The sequence below is a fragment of the Equus asinus genome, chromosome 5 (assembly GCF_041296235.1).
Source record: "Equus asinus isolate D_3611 breed Donkey chromosome 5, EquAss-T2T_v2, whole genome shotgun sequence".
In the NCBI taxonomy this organism is placed as follows: Eukaryota; Metazoa; Chordata; class Mammalia; order Perissodactyla; family Equidae; genus Equus; species Equus asinus.
Genome location: NC_091794.1, coordinates 24202414 through 24219799, shown reverse-complemented (window position 1 = coordinate 24219799; position 17386 = coordinate 24202414). Strand labels below are relative to the sequence as shown.

At 49.2% G+C, this 17386-nt stretch overlaps 1 protein-coding gene across 4 annotated transcripts in view; it reads left to right on the top strand.

Annotated features, from left to right (window-relative positions):
- MYLK (myosin light chain kinase) overlaps positions 1-17386 on the top strand; it is a 260059-nt gene that overhangs the window by 143836 nt on the left and 98837 nt on the right. For all 4 annotated transcript variants that reach the window (XM_070508989.1, XM_070508988.1, XM_014829544.3 and 1 more), the window contains exons 8-9: positions 91-614; positions 1186-1392. In XM_070508989.1, coding sequence (XP_070365090.1) covers positions 91-614; positions 1186-1392 — 731 coding nt within the window. The remainder of the gene's footprint in view (positions 1-90; positions 615-1185; positions 1393-17386) is intronic.

Genomic DNA, 17386 nt, shown 5'->3' with positions numbered 1-17386 from the left:
GAGTAATGCTTGTGAACAAGCAGGTGATCATTCTGTCCCTCCTTCTCCTTCCCCACTGTCCTCCCCACCACCACCACCACCAACAAACAGGTCATTTGTGAGAGGAACCAAGGCAGCCAATTCTGATATCAGGAAGCAAGTGACCAATGGAATCACGCAGGGGCCAACACTGGACAGCCTGGACACTGCAGCTCAACGCAAGAACTGCTCCAGCACCCAGCGGGGCTCCCCTGCCTGGACCACAAGTAGCCAGCCTCAGCCCCTGAGGGAATCCAATCTGGAGCAGGGGGACTCATCTAGAAGGGCCCTGAGAACCTCCATCCAGACTTCCAGTACCATCACCCTGCAGGCCGCAAAAGTCCAGCCAGAACCAAGAGCACCGGTCTCGAGTGCCCTCTCTCCTTCCAGAGAAGAGAGAGAGAGCCCAGCTGTTCCCCCTCCAGCCACCCTCCCCACCAGGCAGTCTGGCCTGGGAAGCCAAGAAGTTGTGAGCAAGGTTGCTACCAGGAAAGTCCCCATGGACAGCTGGAGGGATTCAACATTCCCCAAATTCGAGAGCAAGCCCCAAAGCCAGGAAGTCAGTGAAGATCAAACAGTCAAGTTCAGATGTGAGGGTGAGTAGAACTAATGAAGGTCGCTGGACCCCACAGTGTAGTCCCTGGCTAGCCATCCATTCCTTCACTGCAGTGTCTGAGCCTCCTGTGTCCACTCATCCGCTTGCACTAGACTCTCATCCTGCCTCCAGGAAGCCACCTTACGGGGGTCTTCCCTCAGGAAGGACTCAGTCTAGTCATGTCCCTTGTTCTGGAGAAGCACCCAACAGTAGCCCATTGTTCATTGATGGATGGAGCATCAACCCTGCACCCTAATTCTTACTACCCTAGAGGGGAAGACCCATTACCACCATCACCTTCACAAAACAAGCTGCAGGGTCTCCTTCTCTTTCGTCCTTTCTGCTGGCTTTGGCTGATCTGGAGACCTGGCTTGTCACCCTTGTATGCCTCATCCCCAAGTACCCTGCCTCTGTCTTGGGATAGTTACTCTTGTGGAGTGGAGGGTTGAGGGGTCTCAAGCTGGAGGGCAACTGCACGCTAGACTGAGCTCCTCCCTCAAGTTCGGGCCCCCCATACCCCACAAGCCCGGTATGCTCTCTGGGGGCCTCACTTCCTTCATCTGGCCCTGTAGTTTCAGGAATCCCAAAACCCGAAGTGACCTGGTTCCTGGAAGGTGCCCCCGTGAGGAGACAAGAAGACACCATTGAGGTTTATGAAGATGGCAGGTCCCATTACCTCTGCCTGCTGAGAGCCCAGGTGAAGGACAGTGGGAGCTACAGCTGCACAGCCTCCAACGTCCGAGGCCAGGTGTCCTGTGACTGGACACTCCTGGTGAAAAGTGAGTACACCCCTCCGGGTCACCCTGGCTTCTCTGTGGGAGGACCATTCGTGGGGTGCTCATATACCACACAAGTGTCGCCTCCTACAGCCCCTGCCCCGGGTGTACAACCCAACAGAAACGTCTTCCCCATCCACATGCCAAGACCAAAGTCATTGCTCAGGGACAGTGATTCCGGGTCAGGAATTCATGGCAGTATCACCTCAAAATAAGCATGCCCAGGCCCGAGGCCCTACCCAGCTGAGACCTCCCTTTGTAGTTTCCTCAGCTGTCTGAGTGGTGCCATGTCTCCCTTCATGACCAGAGAGCCGAGCGTTCACTAAACATATGCGGTTAGAGTAATGTGAGATGATGTGGTATCCCACATCTTTTATGTTTCTTGTAATGTCTGTTTATAAAAGTTAATGCGTGTTCATTGTGGGGAATTTAAGCAATATATAATCTTATGACTCCGAAATAAACGGTATTTTAATGTTTTTAAAACAAAATCGGCATTCTGCTTTTGTGTACTGCTTTCTATTCTGATTTGCTCATGTTACATAAGTATGTTGCAAAAGTATCTTTCTATACTATTTCTTTCTATATTATTTAATATTACTTGAAAACATTAAAACATTAAAAATGGCCATGTAATATTTCATAGAATAATGCATCTAATTTAGGCCTCCTATTATTATTGAATATTTAGGTTGTTTCCATTGTTTCATTATGGTAACAAAACTGTGATAAATATCCTTGTACCCATCTATCTCTATATAAAATTTCCCCCTCACTTTAAATGCTATTTAGGGACCCTAGACCTATGTCGTACTGTTGAGGAACAGATTAAACCACAAGGATAGAGTCAGCAAATTTCAGGCTGTTGGAAAGTCTGTGGGACAAATAATCTTTGCCTATTTTTTTCAACAAATGTACTGGGGCTTTAGGGAAAAGAAAGAAAAAAAAAAGAGGAAGATTGACAACAGATGTTATCTCAGGGCCAATCTTCCTTTAAAAAAAAAAAGATATGTAAGTGACACCAACAATTGCTATACACGGACCTAGCATGGATCCTGATTGAGATGCCTTAAAAAACTTGCGTGAGAATATGAGGAGAACTTGAGCGTTGATAAGATGTTTGGTATGAAGGAACTAGTGCTATGTTTAAGATGCGATGGTGGTCTTGTGGATATTTTTTTAAGTCCATATATTTTAGACATATTAATTGAGTTATTCACTGGTGAAGTGATATGGCTTCTGATATTTGCTTCAGAAATAATCCGTGTGTGGTGGGAGTTGGTGGGGGTATAAATGAATTGAGATTGGCCATGAGTTGATAATTATTGAAATTGAGAAACAGGTATATGATGACTCATTATGTTGCTGTCCCTACTTTTGTGTGTGCCTGAAATTTGTCATAATAAACTTTTCAAAAAAGAAGAAAGGAAAAGAAAAGGACTTAGTGGTTCATCCAGCTAGTAGAATGCCATGCAGCCTGTACAACAAATGTGGCTGGCCTGTAGACGCCAATGTGAAAGTGTCCAAGATGTTTGTGTGTGCATAAAACATTTCGGGAAGGATCCACAAGTTGCCTCCAGGGAAGGAAACAATGGATCCATAGGAGGGGGTGGGAGGTAGTCTGACTTTCACTATGTACTGTTGACTCACTTCCTAATTGGGATTTGTCTATGTTCATGCCTTTGCAAGGAATATTATCCATTCTTTTTGGAGGTGGGAGTGCCTACAGGCAGAGTTCACAGGTCCAGGAGCCCAACCAAACCTTATCATCCAGGCTGTGTGTCAGGGCAGGGGACACACACATGGCATCATGTCCACCAAAGGTTAAAAACGTGCTTTCGTTGGAGTGTTAGCTGTTATTGTTAAATGGAACTGCACACAGAGACTATATGTGCAGAAAGTTGGGGTGAAGGAGAATGTTGGTTCTCAGAGCTACTGCAGAGCTGGGGCAGGGGGATGGGAATTGAGCAGGCCACAGAGCTTGCTGTTCTTACCAAGATTCCACTGTTTGTTTGTTTTTGAATGAATGCTCTGCAGAATGTTGTAAGCCTTTGGTGAATGTCCAGAGTTCTGAAAAAGTTGATCTTGACAATTTTTGCCAGTGTTCTTGTTGCTTGTTTGAGGAGCAGATTTTCAGAAGTCCTTACTCGGCCGTTCCAGAAGTTCTTCTGGACTCTCTTTCTTCTTGGAGACGCTAATTGTTCTAAAACTTCTCCAGATGACTTCACCAAGATGCAAGTCGTGGGATGTGTGTTCTTTTAGCTTCTCCTCAAACCCTGTTTCTCTCTTTTTTCCTATCACTGCAGTAAAGCTGTCTGTTTCCCTTACCCAGACTTCTCTTTCCATCCCTTCCCATCTCCACAAAGATGGTATCTAATAATGATTTACTCTCCCATCGTTTCTTCCATCTCTCTCCCACCCCTTATCTAGAGGCCTCTTTTTCCTCCCTACAAGCTTGCTCTGGTCTTCCCTAGGCTGAAGGAGGGAAGAAAATCTTCCTTCTGCTCCACGGCCCCCTCAGCTCCTACTTTCTCTCTCCTCTCTCTTTCACCCCCAAACTTGCTGCAAGTGTAGCCTGTGTGCACAGCTTCCATTTGGTAATACATCTAACACTCCACTGAAGCATGTTCACTGTGCTCAATGCATTACATGTGTTCCATTTCGTTATCCCAATAGTCTTATGAGATAATTATAGTTACACCCATTTTCCAGATGAGAATACTGAGCTGTAGTGAGGTTAAGTGACTTGTCCAAGGTCACATGCCTTGTAAGAGATAGCATATTTCTCACCCATGTTGGTCTGACATGAAAGCCCATATTCTTTTCAGTGACTCCCCAAAGCGTTTCTCTAATGAGGGAATTTGACACTGGCAGGGGGAAGGGGTGCAGGTAGCGCCTCCCCACACCTCTCGAGGTTGTCTGTCCTCGCTTCCCTCAGTGTCAGTCCCGTTCAGAGGCACCATCATTCTGACTTGGAGCTGCTGTCCCACTGCCTCCTCTCCCCTTAGGGGCGCTCTGTTCTAGAGGAGGAAGTGTGGGTGCAGAGGCAGAGAGCTGGGCATAAAGCCAGGCTTCTCCAGGAGGTTTGATCATGGGAAATTATTGACTCTGTCTGTAAAATGAGCTAAAGGAAGCAGCCTCATGGCATTGTCACAGTCACATCTGGAGAAGTACCTGGCACGTGGGAAGCTCTCAGGTACTAGTTTTTGCCCTTAAGTTCCTGCAATATAATATGACTTTCTCCTCATCGCTGTATTGAATAGCTTCTCTTGAAAAGCACAGTGAGATATCTTCTAATCACCAAATCCAGGTACTTCCTCTCAGCTGTCAGCCACCTTGACATTTCTGCAGTGTGTTCGGGATGTTGTAGAAGACAGTATCTATCCCTGTTGCTCTTAATTAAGGTCTCCAAACTACAAAATGTTCCCCAATTCACCAATGTGGAAGGCTTCTGGAAAGTTCAGGTTGGTGGTTCTCAACTGGAATGTGCATCAGAATCATGAGGGAATTTAGTAATGCATAGTCCCAGGCCCCCCGCACTTCTGAACTGTTGGCCTAGGGTGGAAAACTAGAACACATGCAAGTCTTTGTCATTTGATTCAGTCCTGGAATTTGGAAAAATAATTATGATCATTCAAGGTTGAAACGTCCTCACCAGGGGCTGTGTGGTCTCTACAAGTAAAAAGATATTCCCAAGACTGTGCAGGGTCTGATGGGATGTGCTGAAGAAGCGAGGAGACACTAGACAGTAGAGTGGGACCGAGAAAGGGGGAAGAAGGAGCTCTGGGCATGCTCCAGGACAGCAGCAGTCAAGACTGACAGGAGGGGCCCGAGTCCCCAAGGAGAGGAGGCAGGCCCAGCTCCTGAGAGTGCCCAGACCGAGGGTGTTTTGTGACCGTGAAAAAGCCCCTGCCAGTTACTCTGCCTCAAGCTCCAGACTCTACACCCGTGGTACTGCCTGCTTCCAAGTGTGAAGATGGTACAAGGCGTCTGCCTGCGGGCAGTCACCAGAGAGGGCCCGCTGTGGTCTGAGGTGGCCTGTCTGTTCTCTGCTCTCGCAGGGCTGGCCATGATGGAGGTGGCCCCCTCATTCTCCAGTGTCCTGAAGGACTGCACTGTCACCCAGGGCCAGGATTTTGTGCTGCAGTGCTAGGTGCAGGTGACCCCGGTACCCCGAATCACGTGGCTGCTCAATGGTGAGTGCCCGGCCCGAGCCCCCTGCCCCAGCAGCTGACCCTAGCCCCCTGCTCAGCCCCCTGGGCGCTTCAGCCCTGCCTGCATTATCACTTGGCTTCCTCCATTTATCACTCTGAAACATTTATGCATAAGAAGGAAGTACAGGGTACAAAGAGAGCATGGGACCCAGAGTCCCCTATTGCCTGGCTGGGGACACTGGGCTAGTTACCACTCCACCTGAGCCTTGAGCTCCTTGTCTGTAAGCCAGGAATAATGCCACCTACCGTCCAGGGTGGCAGTTGTGAAAATTAAATTAGATTTTTTATCTAAAACCATTAACGAGGTGCTTAGCACATAGGTACACAAGCAATTTAGTTCCTTTTTTTATGGCCAGGCTCATAGGAGGCCCTCAGTAGATATTTGCTGAGTCAATAAATGAACAAATAAACTAACAAATTAATGAACCACGCCAGAAGTTGCTCAGGGGACCCTGCCTTTTATTTAGTGGCAGGTGGTTTGGGAGTTCATAGACCAGTAATTCCTTTTAATGTTGTAGTCCTATAGAGACATGCCAACCCTTTTTGGTTTTTTTTTCTTTTGCCAAGTAGAGTCCTTTGAAAAAATTAATTATCGTATATTATCAGCTTTCTCTTTTTAAAAAAGCCTTTAAATTCCAAAAGGATGGGCAAACTCTAATTTTAGGACTGAGAGCAGTCCGTAAACTTGATGAAATTGAGCAGGGTCTATTTCATGGATCCACAGGGAGGATGAAGGAGCACCTGCCAGGAGTCGGGAGACAAGGGTACTCGTCCTTCCCTGCCATCGAGTGGTCAGGTGACCTTGGACACTCCACTTTACCTCTCTGGGCACTGGTTCTTTACTGGTGAGGAGATGGGCAGGAACAGAAGGTTTGGGGTCTCGGCCAGCTCTCACCACTGGTAGAATAGGTTTCTTAGGGAGCAGCGACGCTGTCACCTATGCACCATGTAGCGCCATTTGTTTCTGCGCCACTGGCGCATTTATTGTGAACCTTCCTTGTTGGTATAGTTTACTTAGGCTTTTCTAGAAATTCTCTTTAGTCAGTGAGAGAAGGTGCCATGGAGTCTTCCTGTGTGTCATCTTCTTGGGTAAACAAAAGAAAATTGAGATCTTCTTCCCTCTGCCCCTCACTAAGAACAGAGCCTTTTTCGGACCTCATGACTGACCACCCAGCCTTCTTTCAGCTGAAACAGAACAAGGACGTTAAGGACTAGTAATGGATCTGAGTAAGAGAGTTTCATCTCCCTCTGGCTCAGAGTCCAGACCAGGGGTCAACACACATTTTCTATAAAGGACCAGATAGTAAGTATTTTCAGCTTTGCAGGCCATACAGTCTCTGTCACAACTACTCAAGTCTGCTGTTGTGGCATAAAAGCAGCCAGAGACAGTAGTTAAATGAATATGTGTGGCTGTGTTGCCATAAAACTTTATTTATGGACACTGAAATGGAAATTTCATACAATTTTCACACGCCATGAAACATTCTTCCTCTGATTTTTTCCAATCATTTAAAATATGTAAAAGCTATTATTGGCTTTCAAGCCGTACGGAAGCAGGCTGCAGGCCACGTTTGGTCCACTATCTGTGGTTTGTGGACCCCTGGCCTACAGCACTGGCGATAGTGAAAAGCAACCCAGCCTTCTTCTTAGTGAACCTTGGCATTTCCACACTCTTCCCACTAGAGGGCGATCGTGCTCAGGTTGGGTTCTCCGCCGCCCACTCAGGTCCAACCCAATCTTGGAGCTGGGAGAGTTCTGTCTCCCAATTCTGAATGCCCTGAGCCGACAGCTCCTTTCTGGGGCCATCATTCCATCCCATACTTGTGGGGCCAAAATGAGTTATGCTCCAGTGAAAGGAGAGCTCTCAAACAGCTCGTCTGTGCATTATTGACAGCAGAAGCACTTTGATGGCATTCATGGAGTGTACTGGTATTCTCAAGGAAGAGCGGTTTTAGGGTGTCATTTTCACAAAAAATAAAAACAAAGATGATGTTCAGTCCTCTCTGTAGCAGGATCCGGCCCCTGCCTTTCCCGGGCCCCAGCCCCACTTTTGTGAAGTTCGGTAGGTCGGGCAGCATCTCTTCCCTCTGACGCTCCGGCATGCTTGTCAGGCTCTGCAGGCAGTCCTGGAGACATGAGGTTTAGCTATGTGCAGAAGGAAACATTTCATGGCAGGGAGAGGACTTCTCTCTGCACTGGCTCCCTCCCCGTCTGCCCACCCCCAATTTTATGAGGTGCAAACCAGAACCCTGGGGCCTGACAAGGGAAGAAACTGACAGTTGCTCCCTGTACGGTGAATGGACACATTCCTGTTGGAAGGCCAGAATCTTCAGTAATGAGATTTTTTTTTCCCTTGGAAGTGAAAGCTCACATCCTGGAATGATAAATTCCTGGGAATATATAGAATTGAGGAAACCATGGAAGTTCATAGCATGCACTTCTGTCTCCGTGCAAGACTTTATGTGACCTGAATAACAAAGGGCCTCTCATGGAGGGGACTCTAGGAAGAAGAGGCCAGAGTTGTTTTTAGTTCCCCATATTTATCTTTTCTGTGACCCTAAAATGCACCTAACTGTACGGAAGAAATGCACCTAATTGCAGCGTGAGGTTGAAGTCATAGAATTGCTTTCCGATAAATATTTGCAATGGGAGATGGAATTCTTGTTTCTGGAGACATCTAAAAGGAGCCAGGAACCTCGTGTTCAGTCCGGGCGAGGCCTCCTCTGCCTGGGGCTGGGCTATGGGCCAGATGATCCTGTAAGATTCTTTCCAGGCTCAGAATTCTGTGAAGTCCAGGATGTGCATTTGGGAACTGTTTATTTAAACAGAATGCACAGAACTATGTGCCTTTCCCTCCTGCAGTCTGAATGCCTCCAGAATCTCTCCCCACAGTCCTTCCAGCCTCAGTCTTACTCCTCCACCCCACACAGCCACTCCCTCTCCTTCATCTTCCTAGAACCTGCCTCTTTCTCCACCCCAAGCCTCTGTCCAGCTGACCGGGGGTGAGCCTGACACGCCATTAGCCCTCAGTGGATCTGAGCGAGCGTGGCGAGCATCAGTGTCATGACAACAGCTGCCCCGCTGAGGACAGGGCTCACGTGCCCACCACTGAGTGCTCCCTGGCCTGAGCCTTCCTGTGCTTCCCTCCACAGAGCAGCCCATCCGGTATGCTCACTCCACCTGCGAGGCTGGCATGGCTGAGCTCCGCATCCAGGATGCCCTGCCGGAGGACCACGGCACCTACACCTGTCTGGCAGAGAATGCCTGGGGGTGGGTGTCCTGTAGCGCCCGGGTCACTGTCCATGGTAGGAGGCTCTGGGCTCTCCCTAGAAGCTGCTTTCCTGCAGGCACATCTGCTATGGAGAAAGAGCACTGTGCCTGAAGGCAGGCAGGTGGAGAAGATGCCTCTGGGAGTTCACAGTGACAGGGGTCTACCGTGGGAGATGGCCATGCAAAGGCCAGTTCCCCCCTCTCCCCACCAGGGCTGAAGGAAGATGTAGGGGAAAGAGGCAAGAGCTTCATTGTCTCAAGAAGCTGCAGTCTGGTAGGAAGAAAACCATTCACAATGAAAGATGACCTAGGAGGAGTATTCACATAGCCCCAGGACTTACGGGTCTCACAGATGAGCCTTCACATGCTGGGGACCACTCGGTATCAGTGTGCTGGTCCTGAAGCTTCTAGAGGGTCACAGGTTATCCCCCTCTTCCTTCTACCCCTGCTCCTTCCTACCATCCCAGGCTTGTTTTTATACATCATCAGCCTGGTGTCCGGTAATCTGATTATCATGGTCATCCATTGATCCGCGTCAAGGGCTTAGTCTCAGGAAGTCCCTGGGGAGCCACAGGCCTCAAGACAGAGCTGTCTGGGCTGTGGTATTAGCGGGCTCGCTGACAGTGCCCGAGGAAGTGCTTCTTGGGTCCAGGGCGATCAGGTAAGCCTGACTCCCGACCCTCGGCCCCGGCCTGGCCCTCAGGTCCTGTGTGTGACTGGCACCTGGGTGCTGAGACCCGGGGCCACTGTGCTCTGCTTTCCCAGCAGACTGTCACTCTGTCCCCCAGGGCTCAGGCCTCTTGGGGAGGCTCTCCCTGTAACGTGAGCGGCTGCCTTCCGGGAGGCCATAGATGTTTCACTGAAAAGGACAAGGGAGAAATCATGTGCCAGTTACTATGTTAAATACTTTCAGCTCACCTGTATTTTCTCATTTAGACTTCAGCAACCCTGGGTGGGGGAGCTGTTCACCCAATTTTACACGGAAGGGTCTGCATGTCTCAAAAAGTTAACATAACTTGCCTAAGCGCAGCAAGCTAGTAAGTCAGGCTGGCCTTCCAAACCCAGATCCTCGTGACTCTAAGCTTGTGCTCATTCCCATCCCCTGCCCTGTTCCAGAGTGTGCGTCCGCTGGCCCAGAGGGGCAGGCTGGCCCCCGTGGGCTGGGCAATGTCGCCCTTATGATAAGGAACTGGCACAGACGGAGGATGTGGCCGAGGCTGACTCCATGATTTCTTTGTCTAGTGGGCGCACGCTCCCTGGCCTCCTCGATTTCTCTGGAGTGCCTGGCATGGAGTAGTCACCCAGGAACTGGCCTCCGCTTCCTTCCAGGAAGCCCTCCACGCTGGGGTGGGAGCCTGACTGTGGCCACCAGGAGCTTGTCAGCCAGCACTCTGGTTTACACATTCATCCCTTCCATCCTCAGGTCTCATTTCATGGCTCCTTGAGGGGCCTCGGGAAATTGTGGTAACGAGATCCAAGAGGTGGTGAGCAGATCTGAGCCTTGTGCCCTTGGACCAGGGAAGCAGCTCTCACCCTCCCACCAGGGGGCTCTCCTTGGCGGTCTGTGTGGCCCACCCTAAGGACTAGTAACAGGCAGAGAGAGCCACAATGACGCGTGGTGGGTCTGTTGTCCAAGACTCCCCCTCGCAAGCTTCAGCCGGCTGCCGGCAATCCAGTGCCTGGCCGGATTGTCTGTGTATAGATTGGATTAGAGAGACCCAGCTGAGCTAATAGTCCCACCAGCGGTGGGGGTCCCTAGGTGAAGGATCCAGAAGACTTTGGGGGCCACCCTCGTGGCCCCGGGGTCTGTGGGAGGGCGGGGCCTGGGTGATTGCCCATGGAGTGCATTGTAAGGCAGAAGCAGAGAGGTGCTGGCAAGAACGCCGCCAGAGCCGTTTGGATTTCTCAGAGAACAGCCCTGTGTGGGGACAGCCCCCTCCCAGGGTGGAGATTGACTGGCCTGCCTCAGAGGCTCAGATACCATAAATGGTGAAGGAGGCCCAGAGAGGCGCAACGCGCTCAGGCGGCAGCCCTGGGGCTGTCTGCCCGGGATTGGGGCCGGCTGAGCCTGGCATGGGGACACCCCTGGCTCCCGGCCCTGAGGCGCCTGCGAGGCTCGAGTCCACCATCATCAGCTGTGGAGTTTTTCTTACTTTATTGGCAGCTCCTTTGGCTCCAGGTCTCTGGGGCAGCGTGGGGGTGGGAGATGACTGCAGCAGGGCCTTGGGCCCCGCGGTGCCAGCCACGGCTCCGGCCTTTCCCGTAGCTGCCCAGGCCTGGCCTTTCTTCTCGCCACAGTGTGGCACCAGCCCCGCGGGAGCGGGATGGGGAGCTGACCACCCAGGTGTGACTCCTGCTCCACTGCTCATAGCCCTGCGACCCGGGCTGCTCTTCCGTCTCCAGGCCTCATCTTCCTCCTCTGTGAGATGGGGGCACTGGTAGTCACCCCCAGACTGTGAGGATTAAATTAATGAAAACACATGATGTCCTCAGAACCTAGGAAGCGCTCTGTAAGGATGTGCTGTTACGACGATTGTCCAGCACAGCCCCGACCTTCAAACAAGATAAAATAGTTCAAAATGCCAAGTGTAAGGAGTGGTCTTAGCAAAGGATCGACTTTGCATACAGTGGGTGGCCGTTAGTCTGTCTGTCTGTTTTTGGTAAGGGGAAGAGAGAATCAGAATCAGAGAAGGGAGGTGTTGGACCAGCTGCTGAAGCCATAGCCTGGAGCACCCCATTGTGGGGGCTCTGGCCACAAGGGGGCGCCATTCAGCAACGCATCTCCCTCCCGTTGTCGGGTTTCCAGGCGGGGAGGTGTCTAAGGGCAGGTCTGCTGGAGGCGAGCTCAGAGTTGAGCAGATGCTTTCCTGAAGGCCAGACAAGGGGACTCATCCTCACTTCTTTAGCCTTTTGCCAAGGTTTTGTAATTATCCAGAAATTGCTGGCCCAGCACTCTGACATGGTTTCTGCAGCCATTTTCCCCTGCTTTCTCTGCCTCCTCTCCTCTAAACCCCTTCCTCCAAAAACCAAGCTAACTCTCTCCCACAGATGTCACTTCCTCTGGGAAGCCTTCCCTGATCACCCCAGAATGAGTTCTTTTACCAGCCTGTACTTCCTTTAGCGGTGTGTTTATTTATCAACATGTCTTTACTGAGTACCTACTCTGTGCCAGGCGTTGTTCTGGGGAAGCTGCGGTGATTGGGGTAGACAAGCTCAGCCTTCATGGCAATTAAGTCCGGGTGGGGAGATGGGCGATATCAACACCTGGTTTAATCACATACTGACAATGAGAGTAGAGAAGGAGGGAAGGGATCCTTTTTCAGCTGGGTGATAAAGGAAGCCTCTACGAGGAGGTGAATTTTGAGCAGAGACTTCAGTAACCCGGAGAAAGGGTGCTCCAAGCAGGCGGTCCAGCAAGTACAAAGGCCCTGAGTCGGGAACAAGGTCAGCCTATTCAAGCAAGCCGGCCAGTGTGGCTACAGCAAAGTGAGTGGGTATCCCAGTGGCAAAGGATGAGTTTAGAGAGAGGCCAGGGTACGTCATGCAGGTCCTCTAGGGTAAGGAGAAAGCATTTTTTTTTTTTTTTTTTGAGGAAGATTAGCCCTGAGCTAACATCTGCTGCCAATCCTCCTCTTTTTGCTGAGGAAGACTGGCCCTGAGCTAACATCCGTGCCCATCTTCCTCTACTTTATATGTGGGACCCCTACCACAGCATGGCATGCCAAGCGGTGCCATGTCCACACCCAGGATCCGAACCGGCAAACCCGGGGCCACCGAAGTGGAATGTGCGCACTTAACTGCTGCGCCACCAGGCCGACCCCTATTCTAACTGTGAATTTTCACTTTAATTGCTTGTTTAATTGTCTTCCCTGCCAGACTGTAAGCTCCCTCTAGGTAGGACCTTGTCTTATTCATTGTTGCATGTGGAACAGGGCCTGCCAGGAGCATGTGTTCAGTGAGTGAATGAAAGAGCACACAGACGTGGGTGAGCCTCCCCCAGTGCAGGGTGCACTCCCTCCACCTCCTCACTTGCCCTGGGGCTCAGTGCTCACTGGAGTGTGTAGGAAAGCCACAAACCAGCTCTCAAGAGTCCCTAACCAAATACTCCTTTCCTCCCCCTACTCTAGAAGAAAAATCCCCAATAGTTAACCAGGCGGTGAAAACGTTCCCTCCAAACCCAGGACGGAGCCCAAAGAAAGGATGGTGAATCCGGATTCCTGCAGAATGCAGGAAGACCTGAAGGAGAAAAACTATTTCAGTTTATTTGGAGTAAGTCACTGGTGGGGGGCTTCCTTAGGCTAGAATATTTTAATTTATCTCCCCCTGGAGTATCTTTGTCAAGGGTAAAATTCTCAAGTGACTGGATTTATTAACCTGCTAATTGTACCCATTTTGACATAGTTTCAGCCTAATGGTTTGTTTATTTATCTGAAGGTCTGCTGGGCCTGTTAAAGTCATCTAAGGACATAAAATGCGGGTATGTTAGAAAAAAAAATAACCTGATCTCTAGAAAAATATGAAACTTAATAAGCATCTTTATTAGGGTTTTGATGTTTTGATGAAGACCTCCTAATGAAAATAGCAGGCACCAGCAAGTCAGCCCTTCACAATGACAGTGGCAGTAGAAGCCCAGGTTTTCAGATTCATTATGGACCCTCCGTGGGGCAGCTTCGAGATCCGACAGCTTCCCATCATTTTAATGGAAGACACGGACTGCCGCCTCCTCTCTCCTAAATTATGCTCAGGAACTTTGGCCACAATATAATCTGTCCAGTTGGTATCAGGTATGGACCTGTCCTCCATGAGTTTGAAAGCACTGAAAACATTTTTAATATGTATATTAGCTAAAGAGAAATTTACTGAAGGAGAAGGATAAAAGGTTTACCTTGTCTATTTTTTAATTTAAGAACCTTAGTCCACCCCAAACATGTGTCCAAAAGTCTTTTAAATTCTAAGAAGGCAAGCAGTTAAATGTTAAATTATTTTATAACCAATATTTTAGTTTTATATAGATTGAATACAACAGAATTTGGACATGTGGGTCTTTCGTGTCACAGAAGGACTTCTGAGTATATATGGTCCATTTGTGTCTGTGTCATAGAACTGGAGCCTCATTTTACTATTGGACAGTCAGAGATTTATACCTGTCTACTTCTGCAGCCCATCGTAGGTCATGTCTACCTACGATGTCTACCTTACTTGCTTGGAGTCCATGGTCAAGGATGCAATCCAGAATTACAGCTGTGTGCCCCTCATGCCCAGTGTGCTCTGCGCTGTGGCATGTGGTTTCCTGGCACTCTGGGGAGGGAGCATGGGTGGTTTCGATGCTGTACCTTTACGTTCAGAGTTTGGCTATAGCTCTGGAGGCCGTAGGAAGGCCGTGGTTGCAATGATCCCAGCTTCCTGTCTAGCAGCCCTGTCATTACCAGCCAGAGACCAATACATCATGGGCATTCATGCATTGTTGTTTCCTTTCATTCTTTTCCTTTGTCGACGAAAATAATCCATAACCAGTCTATAAATGAAAATTTGGGTGAGTTTATTCTGAGCTGAAATCTGGGGGCCTTTCTTCCCACAGGAAGAAAGGGCACTGAAGAAGTGGGGTGCACAGAGTGGTTATATACCCCCAAACAGGGTGTTTCACATATGATTGAAACGTCCCTCCCACAATAGTCACAAGATTGCCCTGTGGGCACGGCACTTGATGGACACAGCAGGTTGTGGGTCTGCTATCTTGGTGGGCATAGCAGGAGGCAAGTCTATTGTCTCGAGCTGGGAGGTCACAGAAGAGCACAGCAATCAGTTTCTAGCCTAAGGAAAGATGCTTAATCCTTAAGGAGACGCCAACGTTGGGAGGGGCAGGGAAGTTGCACCTTTATCTCAAGGGCCTTTGTTCTTGCCTGTAGGGAAAGTCTAAAGCAGATATACAATGCATGCTCAACAGCCACGGTCAGGCCCTTTGGGAAAGACAAGGTCAGGCCGAATTAGCTTTATACCAAATGGCTTCCTCATATTCTCCAGTATATCCTATTGCTTGCCATTTTTATTTGTCACCTTGCACACTTCTCTTCCCATTTGCCTATGTTCTGGAGAAGTCAGTGGGGGGAAGGAAAACCAAAAGAGAACAAGGCTATAGGGGGAAGAATCTCTTTTTATGCCACGGAAGTAGATATTTTGCTGACTCTCCTGGTAGGTTTATTGGTTAGGAGACAGAATTTTGTTGGAAGAGAATTCCAGTACCTCCCTGGGAGTTTACACCTCTCATAAATGGCCTGCAATTGAGAAGGGGCTCGGCTTCCCCTCGGCTGGGTAAGGTAACCGTCCTTGGAGGAGTCCTCTAGAGTCAATGGTCCCGGAATTTAGGGGAAGGAGGAGGCTGGTCTGTGATCCCTGAACCATGCCAGACTTTGAGCACCAAATAAAGGAAGAAGGAAGGGTTGTGTTTCCAGAAGTCCCCTTCAGTTGGTGATTTACTGAATTTCCATAGGGTCACAGTGAATCAGATTTGCTGTCAGAATGCTATTTTGTATCATAATGACTAAGGAAAACAGCCCAGGTTCAAAGCTTAAGAAAAATCCTCAGTAGATCCAAGATAAGGCAATCATTTCCCTCCCCCCAGCCATGCATTTTCAGGAGATCTGTGTGTCTTCCTCTGAGTAGTGTTGCTGGAGGTGATGGTAGGAAGCAGGGGAGGGCCATTCCACGTCTGTTTTCATTTGGTGACCACCCGTGAATCCAAGGATGTTCTTAAGTTGCTGACAGACCGGGGCTAGAGCTCTGAGAATGGGACTCAGTAAATGGCAGTGACAGCAGCAGGGGCGTCCCTCCACAGAGGAGAGCCCAGCGAGCTCCTTAGATGGTCGAGTGTTTCGTACCAACATTCTGGCTCTGTTTTATATTTCTGCGTCATCTGTTTAAACACTTTAAATGTAACATTCCACAGTTTTTTGTTTTAATCTGAAACAAGATTTGAATGAGCTGGGAGCCTACAGAGGGCAGTTTTCAAGGAAAAGTACTCAACACATAAACGTGTGCATTTAATGCACTTCGGATCCATAAACGTGGGGCTTCAGAGAGGAGCAAGTTGGCTAGTAAAAGTAGACTAAACGCTTCTTGCAGAAAAGGCCTCCAAGGAAACAGTTCAGAATTGTTTTTCCTGCTAAATCCGTAGAAAGGAAATGAAGGTGTAGGAAGGAAAGAGCAGGAGAATTGTAGTGGAGAGGGAGAATGAGCTCGCAGCAAGCCACTGAACCAAAGGCTGGAGGAGCCTTAATTTCAAGACCAAGAGAAGCTAATGGCCTGTTCGCGTCTCCAGGTTTGAGGAACAGGTTATGCAGGTTATTGTGTAAGAATTAATGAGAAAGGTAACAAATTGTACCTGCTATGGTGGGTATTTAACTCTTTCTCCAGATAAGAGCTTTTCAAAATAAAATACTGGGTTAATACCAATTCGTATGAGTGTTTTTAAACTAAAACCACTATCACTGAGTGTTTTTAATGAGGAACGTTGTTTTGATGGAAAAAAATCTAACCAGTTAGAAAGCTGGTTTGTTTTATTTCATTCCCATAACAACTCCACTTTCCACTTTTGAATTAACTCCACTTTACAGATGAAGAAAACCATGGTCAGAGGTGAAGTCAGCTGCCCACACAGTGTAGCTAACAGGAGCAGCCATGTGCTTTCTACTCTGCTGCTCAGGGGCCCTGAGAAGTCATCTGATGCTCAAGAGCGAGAATTTAATGTCTCAGTGCATGGCTAGGGACTGCCTTCAAAAACAGTTTCTGACGAGTCAAAACAGAGCAAAATGGCCAAGGAGGAAAAACTGGAAGGGTCACTAGGGTCAGAAAGTGATGTCTCTCCCTCTCTCTCTTCACCCCCTTCCCTCCATCCCTCACCCACAATCCTTCTCTCTTCTCCCCATTCTCTTCTCTCTTCTTTCCTGTCTCCTCATTTCCCTTTCTCGAGTCTTGTCGACAGCTTCAGTCTCTGTGGCATCATGTTTACTTGTCAATAACCTGCTGGCAAGTATTCTTAATCTCTGTTCCTGTCTTCCCCGTAGGGGGACAGGCTGGTCCTTTTCCTCTCGCTCACAGTGGAACAGTGCACCCGGTGGCTAGCTGCTCAGTTTAACGATGGAGCAAGTCAGGGAGGGAATGGAGAGTCATTGGCTGATTGACCAAGTGCCAGAGCCACAGATCAGTTCACCTTAAATCTTTAATCCTAGGCCAGTAAATCAAGGAGACTGGCTCTTCCTTGATTCCAGAGAGAAGGCCCTCTCTGGGCTTGACCTCAGCAGAGCAGCAGGAAGCACAGCTGGGAAAACCTGGGGTATATTTAGTCTGGCCCCATCTGAGCTCGGTAGTAAGTCTGTCACTGGGTCCCAGGGACCCCTCCCTTGCTATTTGTGTGCCGCGTCCAGTGCTTGCTCTTCCCGAAGGAAGAAGGGTCAGGTTCCCTGAGGCGCCATTGCCAATGGGGGCCTCTCGCCGCAGACCCTGACCCACCTGCCCCT